The sequence below is a fragment of the Camarhynchus parvulus genome, chromosome 12 (assembly GCF_901933205.1).
Source record: "Camarhynchus parvulus chromosome 12, STF_HiC, whole genome shotgun sequence".
Classification (NCBI taxonomy): Eukaryota; Metazoa; Chordata; class Aves; order Passeriformes; family Thraupidae; genus Camarhynchus; species Camarhynchus parvulus.
The window spans coordinates 19,455,492-19,474,011 of NC_044582.1; the positions used below are offsets into that span (position 1 = coordinate 19,455,492).

Here is an 18,520-nt window from a genome sequence, read left to right on the forward strand (position 1 = left end):
GTGGTTCCCAGGGGGACTGACACCTCCCTGCAGCCCTGGTCCTCTTCCAGCTGCATGTTTGAGCAGAGCGCCCTGTCAGGGGCTCAGGGGGTGCTGTGGTTCACTCCCTGTGCCCGTCCCTGCGGGATTGTCCCTGTGGGCTCAGCCAGAGCCCAGGGGGCTCTGCTGGGGCTGGGGCATGGAGCTCAGGTGAGTTGTGCTGCAGAAATCCTCAGCTCCCTTTGCTGCTGCTTTGTTTGGAGCGAGTTCCTCACCCTGCAGAGCAGCCCAGAGCACACAGAGCCAGCCCAGCCGGATCTGAGAGAGCAGAGCTCAGCCAGGCTCTGCCCCTGTGTTGTACAAACACAATCTGGTGTTTGGAGGCAGAAATAATGGCTGCTGATTCTGAGCTCATCAGCACAGAGCCTGGAGGGCCCCTTCAGTACAATGGCAGTTATGCAGATGGTTCTCAATTTCCTGAAGGTGGATGCTGGAGTCAGGGTTTGCTTTCATCGGGGCTTTCAGCAGCAAGAATTGGTCCTTGAGCACTTCTGGCAGCTCCTGTGAGTGGGTGATGAGAGCAGAGGGCCCCAGATGGAGCGGCCCTGCAGAAGGAGCATCCCTCATGGCTGGAGTGGAGCTTCCCTTCTGTTTGCTTTAGAATAAACAGGAGCAAAAGGAAGGAGCAAGGAGAAGTGCCAGGAGAGGAGCAGGAAGGGCCAGGGGAAGCCTTGCTTGGAGAGAGCTCGTGGGATGGTGTCACAGAGGGTGAGTGACTTCCCAGGGCACTGCCAGGGCACCGTCTGCCCAAACCCCTGCGGGCGAAGAGAGCATTCAGCCTGGAGTCAGCTATCCGGGGAATGGGTTAGGCTGGGAGGCACCCCAAATCCCACCCAGGGCCCCCCTGCCATGGCAGGGACACCTCCCACTGCCCCAGGTGCTCCCAGCCCTGTCCAGCCTGGCCTTGGGCACTGCCAGGGATCCAGGGGCAGCCCCAGCTGCTCTGGGCACCTGTGCCAGGGCCTGCCCACCCTGCCAGGGATATTCCTTCCTGATATCTAATCTAAACCTACCCTCTTTCAGCCTGTTCCTCCAAAACGAATGAAAAACCTCGAGTTACAGGCACTGGAAAGGGAATCCCCTCTCTGCACAGCAGGGCCTCTGTGGATCCTGGGCAGAGTTCTGGAGATGCTCTGACACCACCATCAGCTCCTTTGGGCACAGCACAGCTGGGCACAGCTGCCTTTGCAGGGGGAGAGCAGAGCTGCTCTGCAAGGACCACCTTCAGTCCAGCAGGGCCAGTGCAATGCAGAGCAAAAGGTAGGGCTCTCTGTACATAAGGCATGGGCACAAAAATATCGACTGGCAGGATTTATTTGTTGTTTTAAGTGGCTTAAGCAGGCATGTAATAATAATAAAAATAGAAACCATCATGCTCACTCATGGAAATTGCCTCACGTTTTGTCTTTGAGGCATAAGCTTAGCAGAAGGTTAAAGAGAAACGACAGTGAATTTTTGTAGACTAAAGCAAAAAATTCACATCCCAACCCTACCATGTCCAAAGTGATTTGGGGGGTGTTTGTATTTCTGCAATAACAGCTTTTCTTGCACTGTTAATTGCTCATTAAACACCATCCATTCAGTCTTTAGCTGCCTCTGCCACAGCAGGGAAAGCTGAGGCTGAGTCTCATGGTTTCACCAGTGAAAAATAATGTGTGTGTTGTAAATTGAATAACTCAAGTGTTCACAAGCTCCACGTTGGCCTTACCTCTAGAGACACTTATTTAAGAGAGGGAGTAGGAGGACAAAACAAGCAAGGAACAATATGCTCTCATCTTCCTCTTGTTCCTCTGATTTACATCTCCAGCATCAGAGCAGCCTGTAATGTTTAATGGAGATAATTAAATATCATTTGGAGACAAGATAGCTCTTTTTAGTGGGAGCAGCTCCTGCTGAACCTCGGAGCTAGCAGCAGTAATTCACAGGGAGCTGCAGAGGAGAGGCACGGGAGGCTCAGCAGACTCTCCTAGGTGGCAGGAAGGAAAAGCAATGGAAATCAATTCCTTTAGCCAAGGTGCTTAAATGTGATTAGAGCTGAAGAAAGTCTTGTGAAAACTGGTATTAGGGAGTAGTTAAGATTTATTCTGGTGCCTTAATTGGAGGACCAAGGAAGTCAAGTGATTTGATTCTCCAGAACTTGAGAATCAATGTTGTTTTAGCAGGTTTTATTGACTGGAAGATGAACTCTGATAATGACTGCAGATAAGGAAGGGAGGTCAGGGCCTGCAGATGTCCCTGGTGGTGCAGAAGGGACGAGCCCTGTCTGGGCTGGCTCTGATGGGACAGATCCCTGTCTGGGCTGGCTCTGATGGGACTGAGCCCTGTCTGGGTTGGTTCTGATGGGACTGAGCCCTGTCTGGGTTGGTTCTGATGGGACTGAGCCCTGTCTGGGCTGGTTCTGATGGGACTGAGCCCTGTCTGGGCTGGCTCTGATGGGACTGAGCCCTGCCTGGGCTGGCTCTGATGGGACTGATCCCTGTCTGGGCTGGCTCTGATGGGACTGAGCCTGTTTGATGGATCCCTGTGGGCGGTCTGGGGACGAGCTGCCTGGGCCTCTGAGGGCCCTGCTGGGCTGCTCTGTGGGCTGAGCCCGCCTGGGCTGCTTTGCCGCGGGCTCTGGCTGCCCTGCCTGTCTGGGCGAGCTGTGGCTCCTGATGGGACTGCTGTTCTGCTGCCTGGCTTCGTCACTGTTGGTGGTTGATGGACTGAGCCTGCCTGTGCTGATGGGATGAGCCTGTTGGGTTGGTTCTGATGGGAGAGCCCGCCTGGTGTGGGACTGAGCCCTGTCTGGGCTGGCTCTGATGGGACTGAGCCAGCCTTTCCTGGGGCACAGCCCAGCCTGGGCTGCCCGTGTGTCCAGCGGGGTCTGGGGCTCGGGGGCTGCCCAGAGCCCAGCCCGGGGTCCTGGGCTGGGGAGGTGATGCCCAAAACAGCAGGGACCAGGTCAGGTCCCAAAGAGTCAGGTCCCAAAACAGCATGGACAAGGTCAGGTACCTAAGAAGCAGCTGGGCTCAGCTCAGCTGGGCTGGGCTCAGCTTGGAGCAGAACCCAGCTTGATACCCTCTGTCCCAGCTCAGTGCTCTCTGTCCCAGCTCAGAGCAGAACCCAGCTCAGCGCTCTCTGTCCCCTCACTGGCAGCAGGTACCCTTTGTCCCCAGTCCCCAGTCCCGTTTGTGTTCTCGGGCTCCCGGAGGCTCCATCCCGCAGGGATCAGGGATGAGGCGCTGCAGCTGCTGCAGCTGTGCCGTGCAGTGGGCACCAAACGGCTCTGGGGAGCTTTCACAGGGCTCGAGGCACCAATAACCAGGCTCTGCTTTTTCATCCTGTTCAAACTCATTAATCAGTTACAGATCCACATTCGTGTCTGCAGCTCCTTAACCTCTGTCAGGCCAGGGATGAGTTAAACACATGAGCTGGTTTGGGTGTAAAACTTGGGCTTTTCTCCCCAGATTGCTCCATCCAAGCACCCCAAATGCTCTGAGCAGCCGGCAGTGAATTGCGGTGGTGTCTGGGGGTTTGACTGACTGACTGAGTGTGGGAGGGGATTTTGGAGTTAACTCGGAGCTGGGGATGGAGTGGGAGCTGTGGTGGCATTGTGCAGGACAGGATCACCTCTCAGGTCTGGGCAGTGCTGGAATTGTGGCCTTGTGCAGGACAGGACAGGATCACCTCTCAGGCCTGGGTATTGCTGGAATTGTGGCCTTGTGCAGGACAGGATGGGATCACCTCTCAGTATGCGAATGTCACTTGCAGGATGGGATCACCTCTCAGGCCTGGGTAGTGCTGGAATTGTGGCACTGTGCAGGATGGGATCACCTCTAAGGCCTGGGTATTGCTGGAATTGTGGCACTGTGCAGGACAGGATGGGATCACCTCTCAGGTCTGGGTAGTGCTGGAATTGTGGCATTGTGCAGGACAGGACAGGATCACCTCTCAGGCCTGGGCAGTGCTGGAATTGTGGCCTTGTGCAGGACAGGATCACCTCTCAGGTCTGGGCAGGTGTGCTGGAATTGTGGCATTGTGCAGACAATCACCTCTCAGGCCTGGGTAGTGCTGGAATTGTGGCATTGTGCAGGATGGGATGGGATCACCTCTCAGGCGTTGGTAGTGCTGGAATTGTGGCACTGTGCAGGACAGGACAGGATCACCTCTCAGGCCTGGGTAGTGCTGGAATTGTGGCATTGTGCAGGATGGGATGGGATCACCTCTCAGGCCTGGGTAGTGCTGGAATTGTGGCACTGTGCAGGACAGGATGGGATCACCTCTCAGGCCTGGGTAGTGCTGGAATTGTGGCATTGTGCAGGATGGGATGGGATCACCTCTCAGGCGTTGGTAGTGCTGGAATTGTGGCACTGTGCAGGACAGGATGGGATCACCTCTCAGGCCTGGGTAGTGCTGGAATTGTCACGGCAGTGCTGCTCTGAGATGGAGGTTTGCTTTATTCCTGCACTAAAAAGGCAGTGTTAGCTAATTAAGAGAGAAGCGCTTCCCTGATGCTCTGGGTTGATGCACGCGGGTGCCTCCCAAAGATACGGGGGATCGTGGAACGGCTGGAATTTGGCAGCTCCTGGAACGCTAGACTTTTGGTAATTAAATCTCATTTAAATGAGCACCTAAATGATGTTGTATTTTGTGGGATTACCCATTGCCAGTTTAGCGTAACAATAACGCCCATGTGCGTGTGACAGCCCCAGGACTGCGCGGAGCCGGGGAAGCAGTGATGATGATGATGATGCACCGGGCAGTTGCCATGGCAATGCTGTTCTAATTGTGACACATCAGTAGCAACAAGAATTGGCTGGCTCCAGTCACGGAGTTAATTAAACGCAAACTGGCACCGCTCTGGGGGAATGCTGGGGAGGAGGAGGAACACCTCTGGTGCCGGGAACAATCCCAACCCTGCCCAGGGCTCTCCTGCCCGGGCTCTCCGGCGGGATGAGCGGTGAGGAGGGCCCGGGGGAGCCCCCTGGGCTGGCACAGAGCTGGCTGTGGCACAGAGCCTCCAAAAGGGCATTCTCAGCGAGGGAGATGCTGCTGGTGGCTGGCACAGCTTCAGCGGGAGCTTTGGGCTTCTTGGCTCTTGCAGGGGCATCTGAGCAGCCACGTGTGGGTCCTGCCCTTGTGGGGCTGGAGCTGCTGCCCACACCCCGGGTCTGACCATCCTTTTTATTGTTTTGATGTTTAAATGGCTATTCTTTAGTACAAGCAATTATTTTCCTTGTGCCAGGGTTTAAACTCCCAACAAAGGCTGGTCAGGAGCAAAGGCTTTGCTGCCTTACCCAGGAATCTTCCATTCTTTCAGCAGCTCAACCACACTCCTGCTCACTGTCACCTTTCAGAAAATGAAATAATTTTCATAGAATGGTTTGAGTTGAGAGGGACCTTAAATCCCACCCAGTGCCATGGCAGGGACACCTCCCACTGTCCCAGGCTGCTCCAGTGTCCAGCCTGGCCCTGGGCACTGCCAGGGATCCAGGGGCAGCCCCAGCTGCTCTGGGCATGCCAATAAATGAATGAATGAATGAATGAATACCAAGAATAAATGAACTGCCGACTGCTCTGGTCCCCCAGCACATTCCACAGTCCGTACCCAGCGCTGTGGGGCCTGAGGACATGTCCAGCCATAATGAGTTTTTTCTAAGTAGCCAAAGCAATTTGTAAATGCTCTGCTTTAACTAATAATGACATTAGCATTTCAAAAGTCACCGAAGAAATGGCTTGCTTCATATATGTATATTTGTCATGTTCTTTACTGCCAGTGCTCTGCTCCAAGGTCTTTAAAGAGAAGTAATGAGTGTGGGATTGTCCTTTCCCTCTCCCCATCCTGCACTGGCACTGCCTTGCACTTCAAATTCCCCTGAAGGTCTCTGAGCAGAATTAGATCTCACTTTGTATGCAAATCCATGGAGTGGGTTCTCAGTGTGGGCCTGGGTCAGACCTCTGTGACACTGAAGGATTGCAGCTGGCTGGGGATCTGTGGCACTGGGGGAGCTGAGGTGACCACAGGCAGGGCCGGGCCATGGTCACCTCCTGGGCACTGGGTGGGCAAGGAATGGTTTGTGGGACTGGTTTGAGGTCCTGCACGCTGGGCTGGGAGAATACTGGGAGAACTGGGCTGCCTCAGTGCAAAGGGCAGTGGTGGGGTGAGCCTCCCTGGATGGGGCACTCGGGGCTCTGGTCTGGGGGACAAGGCGGGGAGCAGCCAAGGGCTGATCCTGGAGGGCTTTGCCCAGCTCAGGGACCGTGTGACAGCTGCCCCCAGGGAAGGGCTCATGGGGGCCCCTCCCCTCAGCCTGCTCTCAGGAGCCATAAAGGAGGGACACAGGCTGCACATGAAGTGCTGCTCCCAGAAATGGGCACCCTGGAGTGGCCAAACCAAGAGCAGATTGGGAGGGTTTGGCAGAAACCATCCCCAGCTGGTGCCAGCAGGGACTGCCCAGGGCTGTGTGCCTGGGCAGGGCTCAGTGCAGTGCTGGGTCAGCCCCCAGGCTCACTGCTCACACCCAGGGGCCGTGAGTGACCAAGCTGTGGGGTCACAGCGCTGTGCTCAGTGAACATCTGGCACCCAGCTGTGCAGGGGAACGAGTTTTGCTCTCCTGGGAAGGCCAGAGGGTTTCATTTTGGATGGGGGAAGGTTTGGGCTGAGATTTTGTGAGCCTGGTGTGTGGGTCATGGAGGATGTTCAGTTGCTGAAGCAAGTGGAGGCAAAGGGAATTTATGAAGTGGAGTGTCTCAGAGAAAGAGCAGTTTGATCTCAGGGAAAGCCTTCCAAGTGGGCCAGGCTGGCTGGATATAAATCAAGCATTCATATGGCTGGGTCAGGGCAGAATTGGAGGGAGAGGACAGAAAAAGGTGTTGAAGCTTGCTCTGTGAGCTGAACCTCCTGTGGGATCTCTGCTCTCGTTAGGCACGGCCTGGGCTGGAACAGCTGGGTGCTCATCCTGGCAGGACTGCAGCAGGACAGGTGAGGAGAGCCTGACAGGGGTGGGCACTGGCTTACAGCTCAGTTACAGCTCAGTCAGGGCAGGAGGAGCCCTGTGCTGGGGCTGCCTTGCACTGCTGGCCTGGCCAGCCCCACTTGTGAGGCTGCCTTGAGGCTTGACTTGCTCCTTTTGCTTTGTTTTCTCAGTAATCCCTTACTGTGTGTGACTGGGGAACTCTTAGCAGTGCTTGTTGTATTTATTCTGGATTATGGATTTGATTTTGCAAGGCCTGACCACCTGAGGCGAGAGGGCTGCTTGCTGTCCTGACGTGTGGCTGTGTGACTTGCTGGGCGGTGAAACAAAACTGCAACCCCAGGCTGGGCACAGAGCCCGAGGGGGGAGAGAAGCACCAGGGCAGCTGTGCCTCTCCTCTCCGGCTGTGAATGGTGCTGGCAGTGTTCTCCAGCGCTGCCAAGGCAGGGCTGCACTCACACTTCCCATTGCCATGACAACCTGGGCACATCCAGGAGCTGCTGGGCCTGGCCCTGAGCCCCCTGTGCCTCCCCAGCCCGGATCTCACCTGCCCACACCCACAGGGCTGCAGGAGCTGCTGCTGCTGCCTCCCACCCTGCTGCTCCTCGCGGGAGGAGTCCCTGTGCTCGAGATGCTTCCTGCCCTGCCTGCCTCCTGCAGCCTCCTCGGGGCTCCGTGCGGAGGGAGGCAGAGCAAGGTCTGATCCCTGCTGGGGATCCCTGCAGCTTCCAGGGCTGTGCATCCCTGCTGGGGATCCCTGCAGCTTCCAGGGCTGTGCATCCCTGCTGGGGATCCCTGCAGCTTCCAGGGCTGTGCATCCCTGGGGCTTTCAGGAGCCATGGATCCCTGCAGCTTCCAGGAGTTTTGCCTGGAGTTCAGTGTGCAGCTGTTCGGTAAGGCAGGAGTGTGAGTGTGTGTGTGTGTGTGGGAAGGCTGCCTGGGCTCCATCCCTAAAAGCAATATTTGATTCTAGAATCTCTCTGCTGTGCTGCATGGCCATGGTCAATCTCATGGAATGCTTCAGAACCCTCCACAGCTCCTCTCTGAAACTGGGGATGGGGATTTGGCATTTGTAGATGTTGGTGACTGCAGGGCTTGGAGAAACCTGTGCGCTTTTGGGGGCATCGTGTGCTCCTGGGGACATTGTGTGTGCCCCTGGGGACATTGTGTGTGCCCCTGGGGACATTGCGTGACCCTTGGGGACATCGTGTGCTCCTGGGGACATTGTGTGTGCCCCTGGGGACACTGTGTGCTTTTGGGGGCATCGTGTGCCCCTGGGGACATTGTGTGTGCCCCTGGGGACACTCGTGTGCTCCTGGTGACACTGTGTGTCCCTGGGGACGTTGTGTGTCCCTGGTGACACTGTGTGACCCTGGGGACAAGGTGTGCCCCAGGAGCAGCCCTGTGCCAGTGCCAGCCCTGTGCAGTGCCCACCACCCTGCAGAGACACAGCCCTGGGCTCTGATGTTATTTTCCTCAAAATCTCGAGCTGAGGGTTGCAGGGTTGGATTTTTTCTCCTTTTACATTGAATTATTCAATAGCTGAAGTGAGTAAAATTAAAGATTTCTAGACTGGTGACGTTTGGATTGTAAGAAGGATAGCAAAATCTGTTTCATTTGAACTCTAATCTCTGGTCATGTATAAAATGAATAAAATGCAATAAGTGTGGAGAAATATGATTTACAGCAGCAGCCAGAGTCTGGCTCTGAATGCCCAAAAATGCCAAGATTGTGTGTCAGTCAATTTAGCAGTGCAGTGGTGAGGGGGAGAATGAAATGAAGGCTTGCTCTTTTTGCTCTTTTTTCCTTTCCTTTTTTTTTTTTTTTTTTTTTTTGTTTTTTTTTTTTTTGTTTTTTGGAAGAAGTGACAGATGAAGAATTATTTCTAGCTCAAAAAAGCCAAGTGCTCAGCCCGTGAGAGAGGGAAAAGCCATTATTGTAATAATAGAAGTGGAGGATGTACATTACTCCTGCTGCACTTTGTGTTTGTCTCCTTTAGTGATGTGTAACTTATTTTAGAGCTATGATCACAAACAGGAATGCCAAGCAAGAGATGTTAGACAGTTCTGAGGACTGATAATGGGATTTCTGGAGCTCTTCCCTCTGGCTGAGGCTGAAATCCAGCCAAGCCCTGACTGAAATCCCTGGGTGACCCAGCAGGGGTGGGAGGTGCCAGGACCCTCCTGCACGGGGAGCAGCCCCTGGCTGGGTCCTTCATGCACTGCAAACTCTGTCCATCCCTGTGGGCATGTGGTCAGCAGGGAAAGAGCACCAGGAGAGGGGCCTGCAGCTGTGGCTGGGCCTCTGCTGTCACCAGCCAGGCCAGGGATCACAGCCCAGCCATCCCATGGATCCCATTATCCCATTATCCCATTATCCCGTCCCATGGATCCCATCCCATGCCATCCCATCCCATGCCATGCCATGCCATCCTATCCCATCCCATCCCATCCCATCCCATCCCATTATCCCGTCCCATGGATCTCATCCCATGCCATGCCATGCCATTATCCCATGCCATTATCCCATCCCATTATCCTGTCCCATGCATCTCATACCATGCCATGCCATGCCATGCCATGCCATCCCATCCCATCCCATTATCCCATGCCATTATCCCACCCCTCAGTGGGATCCTCAGCCAGCAGGGCCAGCAGGGCAGAGCTCAGTGCCAGGGGCACAGAGCAGCAGCAGCAGCAGCAGGAGGGACCCAGGGGGAGCAGAACCTCCCCTGCCCATGGCTGGGCATGCACAGAGCTCTCTGCAAAGCTCCCTGCCCTTGCAGGGTCACTTCTCCTGCACATCCTTGACTCTTGTGTGCAAGGACAGGGAGGCACCAGCTCCAGACCCCTTCAATCCCCTGCTGGCCTGAGCCAGGGCCAGCCCTGTCCTTGTTTGGGGAGCAGCTCCCAGGTGACCCCACGCAGCTCCTGGGCCCCTTTGCTGTCTCTGAGCCTGGCACAGAAAGCCAAGGCTGCTCTTTCTGCAGCAGAGGAGGAATCTGCTCCGTAGTGTCTGTGTGACTGGTGGGGCTGCCTCTGACACTGCTTCAGTTCTCTCTCAGCCATCAGATGCTGTCGGAAAGCAGCACTTGCTTTTTTCCATTGCTGCTCTGTCCAATTATCTGGCTAATTTAATTTCCTTCCAGAAAAGCTGTTAGAGTTTCTCTCGCAGGCTGGAGGGACAAAATTCCTCCTCTCTACATCTGCATCAGCACCCTCAGAGCAATTCAGCATTTGCTATTTTGAATTATCACACAAGTTATGGATATAACCCATAAACGTTTATTTTTGGTGCATGCAAATTTCTTGCATAAGGAGCTTCCTAATATAAGGGAACAAGCTGTATAAAATACTTAGCTGGAATAACTGAGATATTTAAAATACAGACATTCACTCCAGCTCTCCTCCACACGTTTGCTGTGAACCACAAGCTGACACACTCGATGTGCTGGGTGCTCTGGGGACGTGGGAATGGATGGTGGCTCTGACAAGGTGACATCAGGAGCAGCAGTCTCAGCCTGCAGGCACTGGGAATTGGGAATTTGTCCTTTCACTCCTGCTCACTGCGTGCTGGCTGCCTCTGCGTGTGGCCCTGCAGGGGAGCCTCTCTGGCAGTGTGAGTGAGGTTTCCTGTGGGTGGCTGAGCCTGCTGCTGCCAGGAACGTGCTGGGACAGGATCCCCCAGCATCCCTGCATCCCTGCATCCTGCTCTGGGTGCTGCCACGGGGGCTGGGACACGACTCTGCCCTCAGCCCGCTGGTCTTTTAGGTGCTTCTGTCTGAGGCATTCTCCTTTTGTTGGCATAAATTGTTATTGGGAATCAGGAATTGTTCCCTGGCAGGGTGGGCAGGCCCTGGCACAGGTGTCCAGAGCAGCTGGGGCTGCCCCTGGATCCCTGGCAGTGCCCAAGGCCAGGCTGGACACTGGGGCTGGAGCACCTGGGACAGTGGGAGGTGTCCCTGCCATGGCAGGGGTGGCACTGGGGGGGATTTAGGGTCCCTTCCCCAAACCACTCTGGGATTCTGGATGTGCAGCCCATCCCCTGAGCCATCCCACAGGGGCTCTCTGTGCCTGCCTTGTTTCTGCTCTGATGGCTGTGATCAGCACAACCCCTGTGATTTCTGTATAGATCAGATTTGTTTGTAGACCTTGACACTCGCACAACTTCCTTCATGCAGAAAAGCCAGTTCTTTATTCACATAGCCAGTTCTTTATTCACATAGCTCATTTTTACAGGAAATTTCAGAAGGCACAGTGTTAAACCTAACTGGTTAACAACACACTGAAACTCGGTTTGTGGGTCAGTAAATGGCCTTTGTGCCTGCCCACCAAATCCTTCTGTTTCTGGATGGTTCACATATTGTGTTCACTGATTGCCATGGCACAGATTTCTTGTTTTTTACAGGTGCAAAGAGTTTTCTTAGCAGAAGGGTTTGTGGTGCTAGCTGTTTCCATCCTGGTTTGTGTGTAGCTGTTTCCATCCTGGTTTGTGTGTAGCTGTTTCCATTCTGGTTTGTGTGTAGCTGTTTCCATCCTGGTTTGTGTGTAACTGCTTCCATCCTGGTTTGTGTGTAGCTGTTTCCATCCTGGTTTGTGTGTAGCTGTTTCCATCCTGGTTTGTGTGTAACTGTTTCCATCCTGGTTTGTGTGTAGCTGTTTCCATCCTGGTTTGTGTGTAACTGCTTCCATCCTGGTTTGTGTGTAGCTGTTTCCATCCTGGTTTGTGTGTAGCTGTTTCCATCCTGGTTTGTGTGTACCTGCTTCCATCCTGGTTTGTGTGTAGCTGATTCCATCCTGGCTGCTGCCTTGGCTGGAGCAGCAGGGCCCAAGGCACATTTTAGAACGTCTCTCCCTGCATGCCCCAGGTGCTGGCGCAGGCAGGAGGATTTGGGGTCCCCAGGGAGGGCACAGGGCTCCTGCAGGAGGGGCAGGGCCCTCTCCCACCCCTTGCACCCCCAAATCTCCCAGGGCACGTTGGCACTCGGGTCCTTTCACCTCCCGTGCTTTTGCAAACACGCAGCGCAGGGGAAGCTAATTTTAATTTTTATTAAAAAGTGTTTCTCATTCTTATATTTGCACAACATAATGTAGAGAATGAGATAGAATCTTCAGATGACCTGGAAAAGCCTTCTGGGAGATTTATAAACCGTCTACTTCATCTGTAAGAACATTTGTTTTAATTCCCATATAAAAGTGAGATAAATTGGCTTGTAATAGCACGAGTCCAAAAATATCTCAAGTTACCGCTTTATTTCCATATTGCAACATAACACAATTCAGTGCATAATTAGAAAGCTGAATTAGGGAAGAGGAGCGGTTGCCCCTGATTAGACTGAAGGCAAAGCTTTAGCCAGCAAAAAGGGTTCTGACTCCTAAAGGGACTTTTCAAAGCTCTGCAGCTCTGAGTTAAGTTGTTTTATAACCTGGAAGTTCAGTTCTTCTGGCCCAGCAGCTGGAAGTCTCTCCTGGGTTGGCAAAGACAGAGGCCTGATCCTGCCGTGCTTTGCTTCCCAGAGAAATCACAGCTCATGCAAAATCAGCCATTGATGTATTTTGTTCTATAAAAATTGCCCGTTATTAGATGTGTGTGTTCCAGACCAGTCCAATTTTCTCTCAAGGTTTGGAAGGCAATTTTTGTGATTTGCATGAATAAAGCAAGAATCTGGAAAACATAAAAATCTAAAATTCAAATGGAAATCACTTATGTAAAAGCCGTGATAAAATCTAGGTGCTTTTGCATGTGAATGATGTCCTCGGGGTTGGGTTTTCTCCAGTGCCTGCTTCAAAGTCGCTGCATTGGCATTGCATTGTGTGAAGTTAAGATTTGTCAAAAGCCAGAGTCTGTGGGAGACAGAAGGAGATTTGGACGAGGGTGACCCTGCAGAAGGGTTTGTCCTTCTGTCAGAGCAGATGTGGCTCCAAACCCTGCAGGGGAGTGGCCAGGGAGACCAACGCCAGGTTGGTTTAGAAAGTCTGGATTTCCTCTGGCAACACTTCCAGTCATGGGATGGGACCTTAAATCCCACCCAGTGCACCCCCTGCCATGGCAGGGACACCTCCCACTGCCCCAGGGTGTCCCAGTGTCCAGCCTGGCCTTGGGCACTGCCAGGGATCTAGGGGCAGCCACAGCTGCTCTGGGCACCTGTGCCAGGGAGCAATTCCCAGTGTCCCATCCAGCCCTGCCCTCTGGCAGGGGGAGCCTTTCCCTGTGCTGTCCCTCCATCCCAGGTAAATGCTCTCTCTCTGCAGTTTCTTGTAGCTCCTTCAGGCCCTGCAAGGCCACAGCTGTGTCACCCCAGAGCCTTTTCCCCTCCAGGCTGGATGAGCTCCGTCCCAGTTCTCATTCATGTCAAGTTTGAGTATCTCTCGCTAAATCTGCATCTTAATTTCTTAATTTAATCTCAGGTTTGGGAGCTGCCAGTTCAGCAGGCAGCTGTAAAAGGCACGCATGAGTTATTAGAGTCCCATTGTCAGTTAAATCTGATCCTTTGTACTTTAAGTCACCCATTTGCATTCATCTAAAATGCTTCCCGAGAATTTATCAGAAGAAGTGAAATAAGAAATGAAATAGTTTCACGTAAACTGCATTTTTATGTCTGACTGGTAAAACCACAAAGCAGAGATAAAACACATAAAACTGAGGCTCTGCATAATAAGCATATCTATTAGTTTCCCTTATCTTTAGGCTGCTCCCATTTGTCATGAGAAGCTTTGTGTGTCACTCATCCCTCCTTGTTCTACAAACGCTCTTTTCTGCCTCCCTTTTATCTCCCATCAGCGTTTGCAAGGTGGGAGCTCTGGAGGTGCTGCCAGAGACCCCTTTGATTAAATAATCATCTCACCTTCAACCCCTTCCCAGCAGGAGAAATCAAACCCAGCTCCTGAGCTGCTGCTGGGCTCAGGATGGAGGGGAAGGGTTGGACCCAAGGCTGAGGCAGCTCCAGTCAGAGCAGTTCCCCCCGGGGCACAGCAGCTGCTGCAGGGTGCCCTAATTACATAAATCACAATCAAACCAGTGGGAACCTGCTGTGGGAACTGTGTTAAGGCCCCTGAAAGTCTCAGGCACTGAGGCTGTTGGTGGATCAGGCAGGGCATTTGTGTGGGACATCACGGTGGCTGCAGGGCAAAGGTCTCAGCTCCCCCATCTGCATTGCAAACTGGTTAAAAATCGGTGTCAAATGGGGGTGTGTGTGAGCTGCTGCAGCCTGGCCAGGCCTGTGGTGTGTAACATGCAAAGTGGTTAAAAATTCCTTTACAACTGGTGTTTGTGTGTGAGGTGCTGCAGGCTGGCCAGGCCCGATGTGTAATGTGTGCAAATTGGTTAAAAATGACTTTACAGTGGGTATTTATGTTTGAACTGCTGCAGCCCCCATTCCATGGTGTGTAACTCATGCAGACAGGTTACAATCCCTTTCCAGCAGGTACTTATTAGTGTGTGAAGTGCTGCAGCCCCTGCCATGGTGTGTGACACCTGGAAACTGGTTCTAATCCCTTTCCAGCAGGTATTTATCTGTGTGTGAAGTGCTGCAGCCCCTGCCATGGTGTGTGACACATGGAAACTGGTTCTAATCCCTTTCCAGCAGGTATTTCTGTGTGTGTGAGATGCTGCAGCCCTGCCATGGTGTGTAACACATGGAAACAGGTTACAATCCCTTTCCAGCAGGTATTTGTGTGTGTGTGAGCAGCCCCAGCCCGGTGACCCCGCGCGTAACCCGTGTCTGTTGTCCGCAGCTCTACATCCAAACCACCACGCTCACCATCTCCATGAACCTGAGCGCGTCGGTGGCGCTGGGGATGCTCTACATGCCCAAGGTTTACATCATCATCTTCCACCCCGAGCTGAACGTGCAGAAGCGCAAGCGCAGCTTCAAGGCGGTGGTGACGGCGGCCACCATGTCCTCGCGCCTGTCGCACAAGCCCAGCGACCGCCCCAACGGCGAGGCCAAGACGGAGCTCTGCGAGAACGTGGACCCCAACAGTGAGTACGGGGCTCTGCAGCGCTCCCGGGCTGCTCCTGCTTTGCTCCATGGCGGCCTTTGCAGCTCTGGGCTGATGCTGGAACTCTCTGCTCTTGGCTCTCATTTTCCAGCGGTGCCGTTTGGCGGCGGCATGTCAGGAGGGTTTGGGAGCTGTGAGTGACCCGTGCCCCCCAGCTTTCCCTCTGAGGGGGAGGGAACAGCACATCCCTGGGCACAGAACCCTGGGCACAGAACCCTGCACATCCCTGGGCACAGAACCCTGCACATCCCTGGGCACAGAACCCTGCACATCCCCGGGCACAGAACCCTGGGCAAAGAACCCTGTACATCCCTGGGCACAGAACCCTGGGCACAGAGCCCTGCACATCCCCGGGCACAGAACCCTGGGCACAGAGCCCTGCACATCCCTGGGCACAGAACCCTGGGCACAGAACTCTGCACATCCCTGGGTACAGAACCCTGCACATCCCTGGGCACAGAGCCCTGGGCACAGAACCCTGGGCACAGAGCCCTGCACATTCCTGGGCACAGAACCCTGGGCACAGAACCCTGCACATTCCCTGGGCACAGAACCCTGCACATCCCTGGGCACAGAACCCTGCACATCCCTGGGCACAGAACCCTGCACATCCCCGGGCACAGAACCCTGCAGCCCAGGTCCAACTGGCCCTGGCAGGGACAGGTTCCCAGGCAAGCACCAAATTCATCTGTAGCTCTGCTAACCCCACTTTTCATCCCGGTTCTTGCAAAGTTACTTTGCAAAAATCTCACGGTCCCTGAAGATTCCCATTTAGGGATTTTATCTGGTCTTAATGCAAATCTTGCCACCGATTTAAAGGGAAAATAGATGGCAAAGACACTTCTAGTTTCCTTAATGTGCATAGCAGAGGATAGCACAGCACGAAATTACAGACTGAGGCCATCAAATTTGATTTGCATTTGAATCTGGAAGGAGCTGAGGAAGGAGACAGCTGCACAGCTCTGAGCATGCTGCAAAGGTTTGGGCACGTCTGCAGTTCTTGTGCAAAGCCAGCTCTGAATGTGGAGAAATGCTCTTTCCCTGCCCGTGCTCCCCTGATCTGTTTGCTGCTGGAATCCCTGACACTTCCTGTCCTGTCAGTGCTGCTGAAATTCCTGCCTCACTGAGGCTGGAATTCGTGCCCATAATGCTGCTGGAATTCCTGCTTCACTGAGGCTGGAATTCCTGCCTCTAGTGATGCTGGAATTCCTGCCCCATTGATGCTGCTGGCATTCCTGCCCCTAATGCTGCTGGCATTCCTGCCCCTAGTGCTGCTGGAATTCCTGCCCCTGATGCTGCTGGCATTCCTGCCCCTAATGCTGCTGGCATTCCTGCCCCTAATGCTGCTGGAATTCCTGCCCCTGATGCTGCTGGAATTCCTGCCTGGAGCAGGAGCTCTGCTGTCAAAGCAGAGTGGGAGCAGGCAGCAGATCCCTGACACTGCACTTTCCTCCCCCTGCTCACCCCTGCAGGATTTATCCCCGACGTCTGATCATGCAGGTATACAGAATCCATTCCTGCTGGGAAAACCAAATCCATCCTTGGAAGCTGGACTGGGACAGAGCCATGGACAGGACCATGGACAGAGCCATGGACAGAGCCATGGAGGAAAGCCAGGGACAGAGCCAGGGACAGGACCACGGACAGAGCCAGGGACAGAACCATGGACAGAACCATGGAGGAAAGCCAGGGACAGAGCCAGGGACAGAGCCATGGACAGGACCATGGACAGGACCATGGACAGAGCCATGGACAGAGCCATGGACAGAGCCATGGACAGAGCCATGGACAGAGCCATGGACAGAGCCACGGACAGAGCCATGGACAGAGCCAGGGACAGAGCCAGGACAGAACCATGGACAGAGCCATGGACAGGACCATGGACAGAACCATGGAGGAAAGCCAGGGACAGAGCCAGGGACAGAGCCATGGACAGGACCATGGACAGGACCATGGACAGAGCCATGGACAGGACCATGGACAGGACCATGGACAGAGCCAGGGACAGAGCCATGGACAGGACCATGGACAGGACCATGGACAGAGCCATGGACAGGACCATGGACAGGACCATGGACAGAGCCAGGGACAGAGCCATGGACAGAGCCATGGACAGGACCATGGACAGGACCATGGACAGAGCCAGGGACAGAGCCATGGACAGGACCATGGACAGGACCATGGACAGAGCCATGGACAGAGCCATGGACAGGACCATGGACAGAGCCATGGAGGAAAGCCAGGGACAGAGCCACGGACAGAACCATGGACAGAGCCAGGGCAGAGCCATGGAATGGCTCTCACAAATTAAGCACTTGCAGCTGGACAGAGCCCAGAGTGCAGGAGGAAACAAATGGAATTCCTGCCCTGGGCTGTTCCCCAGTGGCACTCAGAGCCCTCTGCCAGGGCAGATTTCAGGAAAGGAAGGCAGGAAAAGAGAATTTGAAATCCAGCTGGGCCAGGGCAGGGGATTGTGTTGCTGATGCACTTCACTAACTACTGTTTGGATCAACTAAACTGAAATTAAACCCCACAAACCCCAAAATGTAAGAATTCCATGCCAGAACTTGGCCAAGGAGAAAGCCACCCAAGCTGTGATGCTGGAATGTTCCCTGTGGAAGCCCAGCCTGGGGACATCTTCCCCAGGGTCCCCTCCTGCTCTCATCCTCCTGTGCTGCATCTCTTGCTGCTTTCAGACTTCTGAGAATATCCTCCCCTCCCACCAAAGAACAGCCAGGGTTTCTTTTGGGAAGGAAATATTTTTACTATAAATAAATAGTGCTCACCTAAGCCCCGTGTTTCTGGTCAAACACCCATTTTTAGTCCAGGGCTGTAGACCAGAACATGTTTTCAAGAGGCACAAGGGGCAGAGGCCCCTGGCTTGCCCAGATGTGCCACCTTTGCCTTGAGCCTTCACTGAGTGGGACTTCAAAGCTCGTGAATGTGTTTGTTAGGAAATGTGCCATCTCTGACTTTCTGCTTTATACACTTTGCCTTCTTTTTTATCACTTGTGAAATAAGTATTTTAAAAACATTTCCATTATTAGTGTGGAATTCCATCTGTTCATAGTCTCAGCTGCACCAGCACTGCTCATTCATTCCCCAGGTCTGTGTGTTCATAACAATTATTAGAAAATCAAATGATATAAACTTCTGCTGTACTTAAAGTTTTGGGGTGCATTAGTGCCAGAGTAACTGCTGCAGTTACTGTGCTATGGCATTGATTGGGTTATTGATCAGCCCCCTGATCAGGCAGTGTTCAGGAATGTGTATAACAGTTGTTCACTGAACAGCTGAACCCAGTTTCTTTTCTTAAAGTTTGAATATAAAAATTGTTTACAGTTCCATTTTTAGGTGGAAAAAATGGAAATTGTATTAGTGGATTTTAAAAAAGTCATAACATCCAAGCAAAATCCTCAAAGTTAATATTCAGTGAAAATTTGGGTATGGTGTCCATACATAAAAATGGGTTTGATGTTTTTATAGCAATTTCACTTTAAAAATATTTTATTCTGTGAATAAGGA

At 53.3% G+C, this 18,520-nt stretch overlaps 1 protein-coding gene across 3 annotated transcripts in view; it reads left to right on the plus strand.

Moving 5' to 3' along the window:
* GRM7 (glutamate metabotropic receptor 7) overlaps positions 1-18,520 on the plus strand; it is a 193,852-nt gene that overhangs the window by 158,392 nt on the left and 16,940 nt on the right. For all 3 annotated transcript variants that reach the window (XM_030956622.1, XM_030956621.1, XM_030956623.1), the window contains one exon: positions 14,729-14,975. In XM_030956622.1, coding sequence (XP_030812482.1) covers positions 14,729-14,975 — 247 coding nt within the window. The remainder of the gene's footprint in view (positions 1-14,728; positions 14,976-18,520) is intronic.